At 34.1% G+C, this 6,418-nt stretch overlaps 1 protein-coding gene across 1 annotated transcript in view; it reads left to right on the top strand.

Moving 5' to 3' along the window:
• The window catches only part of LOC107758280 (lisH domain and HEAT repeat-containing protein KIAA1468 homolog), a 68,301-nt gene that overhangs the window by 15,650 nt on the left and 46,233 nt on the right, over nt 1–6,418 (top strand). Inside the window, exons 3-7 of the mRNA XM_016575986.1 lie at nt 3,488–3,559; nt 3,717–3,772; nt 4,587–4,700; nt 4,787–4,978; nt 5,373–5,464. Of these exons, the coding sequence (XP_016431472.1) occupies nt 3,488–3,559; nt 3,717–3,772; nt 4,587–4,700; nt 4,787–4,978; nt 5,373–5,464 (526 nt within the window). The remainder of the gene's footprint in view (nt 1–3,487; nt 3,560–3,716; nt 3,773–4,586; nt 4,701–4,786; nt 4,979–5,372; nt 5,465–6,418) is intronic.

Genomic DNA, 6,418 nt, shown 5'->3' with positions numbered 1-6,418 from the left:
TATTCGTAATGAGACTTATTTATAAATCTGTTGTTGTCAACAAAAAGGAAGCATTGAAGTCTTCCTGCGCGTTTCCGCCAAAATAAAAGTTGAGAAAAAGCAAGAACTCTATCAACATTCATAAATGTTAGTATTGTAATTTTACTGTTGTTCTGTAAAATAAAATAAAAAGACAATAATAATGATAATAATCATTAAAACAGCTCTGTTAATACATTTATTATAACAATCACACATATAGTGTTCAAATTAAGATCTGTAATATTTTCTAATGTTTTAAAAGAAGTCTCTTCTCAGCAAGGCTGCTTTTAATTGTACAGTAAAAATAAATAAAAATACATGCCTGATTCAAGAAGGGGGTCTGATGGCCAAAAATTATTATTTTACTAACTTATTAATTTTAAGCTAAATTGTGCTTTGTTGGTATAGTGTCTGCTAGAATGTTAAAATGTTCATTGTTAAATATTTTTAAATTGTTGTTTTGTAATAGATTTTTTTTTCTTTGAAAAGCAAGACAAAACAGTAAAAAGCACATTTTGGCTAATTAATTTATGCAATGGTGAAAAAAAAAACACGAAAAACCGTATTCGGCCTTCGGCCCAGTGTTTCATTTTGTTCGGTTTCGGCTTCGGCTTCGGCCAAGAATTTTCATTTCGGGTGCATCCCTAGTTTCTACTATCTAGTGATATATTTTGCTTGTGGTCTTTTTAAAATGTTAACATTTTATGATAGTATTATTAGGGTCTATTCACACCAAGGCTGCATTTTTGGCATTGAATAAAACAGAATAATGTTACTGTATGAGCTTATTTTATTTTATTTTTTAATTTTATGTTCATATTAGTTATTTATATTTTTATATTTTATTTCTTGTATTTTTATTTATTATTTTTGTTTTATATTTTATTATTTTTATTTTTATGTGTTGAATTTATTTTTATTTATTCATTATATTTCAGAAAATTAAATTGTTTTGTTATATATTAAGTAGTTAAAGTTAGTTAAATATTAAACATTCAATTATTTGTAAATATATGACTTTGTCACATCAAACTTGGTGTGAACAGGCCTATAGTTTATATTAATGTATAAACAATAAAAATAAATAAATGTGAATATAAATTATAACTATATCTAATTTAGGTAATGGGCAATTTTATGTGCTTGAGTGTGATTTTGTTGAAAAAGCTAATAATGGCGTGATGGAGATTTACCGCTGATTACAGAAGCGGCTTTACTGACAAGATGCGCATTAAATATCGCATGGGTAATAATGGGTAAGTAGAAAGCCTAAGGAACCGTGCAGCAGAATAAGATTGCTCTGTACAAAATGTCACTTTTGCACCCCCAATTGGGAATTTCCTCCCAAATCTTGACCCCTTCAGCGATGAGCACAGCCCTGGCTGTCTGACCTGGGGTTTATTGGCTGTCTGATGGGTCTCTATTCTAGTATTTCTCTTTCCAATACTGGACCACAAACCATCCAGGCAAGCACACCTTTGCCACTTCTTTTTTTTTTTTTTGCTTGTTCTCACATTTTTCCATTTGTTAAACTTGCATCCTGTGCTGTGTTGATCAGCAGCACAAGTGCCTTTGTCCCATTTGAGCTCTGCTTTATCTTAGCTTTTTCTCTTTTTTTTCCTTTTTCTGATTTCTTTGTTTCTTCCTCTTCCATTTTAATTAATCTTTCTTTTTTCCCCCCTCCCTTCTTTGTCTGGCACTGTTCAGGTAGATGGTGTTCCAGAAAACATATTAGGAAGCAGAGCTTGTGGGAGTCCCACCTGCTGATCATCAGTGCACAGTCATGCAAAGTGTCCTGTGCTCTTCATGCTTCTGTTTCCCGGTGTCTCTGGGTGTGTCTCAATCCGTTCCCTAGTTCATACACTGCCTAAAGATGTCTAGGGCTGTCCCATGATCACAATCCTTCCAGTACACTAAAATGTTTGCTCCCTCAAAATTCCCAGAATGCTTCATAATAATCAGTAAGAATCAGCTGATTCCAGACGGAATATTGGTCATTACATGTTATGCAGCAGTGTTGGTTGTTTTTTTTTTTATGCAAGATCTTGTAATCTCGTCACCGGTAATTTAGTCATCAGTATCCCAATTGTTAGTCCTTGCCAATCCCAAATTTCCTCTGATTACTGTTTTAGGAAACTAGGGAGCAGAATGAGACACAGCCTATGTTAGAACTCGCTTAGCAGGTCGCTTAGCAATGCTTAGAGGAGGTCAAATTATGGCTCGCCCAAAATGTTCTCTTCCTAAATGAAGTTGAACTTGAACTTAGCAGGTCCACGGTAGCAGGATTGCTGCGGGGTTTTGCATACACTAGTAAATCCCTTACCAGTTGAACAACTGTTTTACAACAAAGATCAAATGCAAACAACAGGTGGATTTAGATTTTTGTGTATTTAGGATTTGCTTCTGTATATATTTGGCATTGTCAACCTGTTAGAATAACAGTCGTACTGAATCCTGTGAGGTGCTCGGGTTTTTGACTTCTTGTAGAGCAGTTAGTTTTATTTAAACTGAAGTGTGTAATTTTTTTTTTTGTCTGTGTTAAATTACTTTCTCATATTCCAGCTTAGTATGCCGAGACCGTTGTAAATAAGACATTCAATGATAGATTCCCCTGAAAAGTCTCTATGGTGCTGTCGAAACATTTCTCTGCATCCCGAACAATCTGACAGGACATTATTGTCTAGCCAATGATGTGAGTTTGGGCTGATAGTGACTACCTGTTTTTATAATTAGGCCTGTCCCAAATGGCACGCCGGTTTACACTTTGTTGTAATACTGGGTAAGAGTCCGATGTGAAGTCCATGCCAATGTAGTCTTGAAGTTGGCGCACTATTCTGCAACCTAAAATGACAAATAGGACTCTCTATGGTCTTGTGAACTTTATGGACACATGCGGCGCCGGCTAGATGGCAAATTAATCTTAAAGTGCACTATTTAGGACAGGACCATATATTTTGCAACTGTTTGATGATGCTAGTGGCACAGAAATTACACACTTCAGCTTTAAAAGTCCAACGGAATTAGAAGATCTAAAGGAATTTCAAAAAAACTTAAGGATTTAAAAAAAATTTTTTTTTTTTTACCTTTCATCCAAAACAAACAAACATATTTGCTTTGCTCTAAATCCCTGGTCAGACAGCAGCTAGAGAATTATGTGAAAAAATAAAACCCGAAGGAAAATAAATGTGTAAATATTTTGATGATCTGGCAGCTCCTCCAGCAACCTCTGCTGCATGTGTTCATTAGATCCATAGCGTGCGTGTCCCTGTTTTGGTTCTGCCTCAGCTTCTTACAAAAGTTGTCGTTTTTTTTTTCTTTTTCTTTTTCTTTTTCTTTTCTTTCTTTTTTTGATTTTGTTTTTTCATGGCCATCCTTTGTTCTTTTTTCCCCCCTTTTGTTTTGTTTCTTTGTTCCCTTCTCTTGGTTGGATGCCTGTTTGTGTGTGACCCACTTCCCCCTGGTCCAGTTCTGGAGTTTGAACTGCGGAAAGCCAAGGAGACCATTCAGGCTCTTCGTGCCAACTTGACTCAGGCTGCAGGTGGCGTACTTTCAACTTTTACATACTTCAGTCCTTTCTGCTATAGGAGCTGCTCTCATTCCTAAAGGCAGTTTTTAATGTCCACCATAAATCAAATTCCAGCTCACTCGTTTTTCTTTCTTTCTCTCTCTCTTTCTTTCTTTCTCTCTCTCTGTAGAATGTGAGATTCCCTCTCAAGAGAGAAAGAACTACAAATCCAGTCCTGAAATTCAGGTTACCCTATTTTTCATTTTTTTTATGATGGTATTATTATAAGCTTAAATATATTAGGTTTCTCTAATAAGTAGGGATATAACGATTCACTCAACTCACGATTCGATTCGATTCACGATTTTGATTTCACGATTCGATTCGATTCGATTCACAATTTTTTAACAAAACTAAATTGAAATTTTAAAACAAGCCCCAAATCAAATAAATAAGTAACACAAATAAAATAAATGTCTTCATATAAACAAAATAAGGCTTTGTCTGTGCTCTTTCCTTTTAAAATTAGAGGCAACCACTGCATTTTAATCATTATCCAAACAAAGATGCTGCATACATGCAACATGAGCAGTTTTTAATCTACATTAGATTGTATAATTTCGAAATTTGAAGCAAAAACAGAATGGTTTGACTTCAGTTTTGTGAAACTATAAATAAAAATATCTGCATGAAACAGCAAAGCTGAATGAGATGCAGATTCACTCTCTGCCAGCAGGTGGCGTTTAAAGCGTTTCCTTGGTTTCCGCTGTAAACAAAGCAGCGCTGCACTTATGAGCTTTAATATGCATTATACAGAAGCAAGATGAAAAGAAAAAATACCATCTAAACTTTTCTAAAGACAGTAAGTTCCCCTCAGACATACATTCATATAAACTCCTACCCCTAATTGAATCGCGATTTGTTTAGCATCTCAACCGATTTGAATCGTCACATATTTTCAACCGGCTCGTGGTTAATCGTTACATCCCTACTAATAAGCTTGTTATGAACAATTAGTTTGAATCAAAACTACATTAATTTTTTCCGATTGTTTTTCCAGGAACCTATTCGCACTCTTGAAAAGAGAGCCTTAAATTTTTTAGTTAATGAGTATTTATTGAAAAATGAATATAAGTTAACATCCATCACATTCTCAGATGAAAATGATGATCAGGTAATATTTTATACATTAATTTTTATAGAATTATTTGATTTAGTATTTTATTTCTTCCTGTTATTCATGATATTTTATTTCTGCAGGATTTTGAGTTGTGGGATGATGTGGGTCTAAACATTCCCAAACCTCCAGACCTGCTGCAGCTCTACAGGAACTGTGGGAACAGCCTGCCATTGCATCGGGATACCGTGGATGTGGCGGTCAATGTGGATCCGAATGACTTGCCAGGAGACTATTTTACCCAGGAACCTGTGCAGCAAACTGAGGCTGTACAGGTATTTACATATAGGAAGAACTGTTGGTATTGTAGTCAAGGGAACATGTTTACATGAAAATAGTTTTCCGATTAAGATCCATATTCTGGTTAAGCCTTTATTCTGAAATAAAATAAATTTCTGATTAATGGCATAATGGTAGCTATTTTAGTCACTTTCCTAGAAACTGGAATATTGGCCTAATCAGCTTAAGGCCAATTAAGTTAATGCTTGTACACAACATTTACATAATCAGAATATTGCCAAATCCTAGTAAACCCCATGTAAAATATCTATTCAAAGGGATTTTTGATTTAAAATGCTGCTCAAGGGTCTAAAACATGATTTTGGGTGGTCTTGGGTTTCTCTGGTCTAAAATATTCCACCTTTTAAGTAATTTCGATGTTATCCGCAGCAGCAGGAAGTGGTTCAGGAGCTGGAATATCAGATCAGCCTGCTGAACAGTGAGAAACAGAGTCTGGCTGAACAGATTAAAAAACTCCAAAGGTAAGAGTCATCGCCTGCTGCCTGTGGGCCAAATTCAATCAGAACCATTAGAAACCTGCCGCATGAGCCCGAATAATCGGAGCTCAGAGCAGCCACCTGTTATTGCTGTCATAATTAATAACTGCAGGGTCTGATCTCGTCAGCTGATGTTTATAAAAACCACATTTCTCTGTGAAAAAATATTTAGCTGTAGTTTATTAGTCACGATTCCCTATGATTTTGATGCTGATCAGTTAATCTGCTAAACTAATGTCACTAAACCATATTTTGTTTTAATTAAATGGAAGTAACATGCACTGGATATTATACCATATAATAATAACACCATATTTAGTTATTTAAAAACGAATATTGATTTTTAATTGTCAAAGCATATACATATGTTATGATAAAAATGTATAGGATTAGTTTGTTGTTTATATATTTATTTATAAATGTTATTATTATTATTATTAATTGAATGTGTCAACCACACAAACTACACTACTGTTCAAAAGTTTGGGGTTGGTCAGATTTTTTAAGTTTTACAATTTTGAAAGAATTCATCACCAATGCTCTGTTTATTTGATCAAAAATACAGTAGAAACAATAATATTTAAATATTACGATATAAAATAACTGTTATGTATTTTAATATATATACACTGCTGTACAAAAGTTTGGGATCAGTAAGACTTGTAATGTATTTAATGGAGTCTCTTATGCTCATCAAGGCTGCATTTATTTGATCAAAAATACAAAAAAAAACAGTAATCTTGCAAAATGTTATTACAATATAAAATAATGGTTTCTATTTTAATATCCTTTAAAATGTAATTTATTTCTGTGATGCAAAGCTGAATTTCCATTAGCCATTACTCCAGTCTAAAGTGTCACATGATCCTTAAGAAATCATTCTAATATGCTGATTTATTATTAGAATTATCAACAGTTGTGCTGCCAAATATTTTTTTT

The sequence above is a fragment of the Sinocyclocheilus rhinocerous genome, unplaced genomic scaffold (genome assembly GCF_001515625.1).
Source record: "Sinocyclocheilus rhinocerous isolate Xijiao unplaced genomic scaffold, SAMN03320098_v1.1 scaffold142, whole genome shotgun sequence".
In the NCBI taxonomy this organism is placed as follows: domain Eukaryota; kingdom Metazoa; phylum Chordata; class Actinopteri; order Cypriniformes; family Cyprinidae; genus Sinocyclocheilus; species Sinocyclocheilus rhinocerous.
Note: the sequence above shows the minus strand (reverse complement) of the source record. Positions and strands in the feature narration are given on the sequence as shown.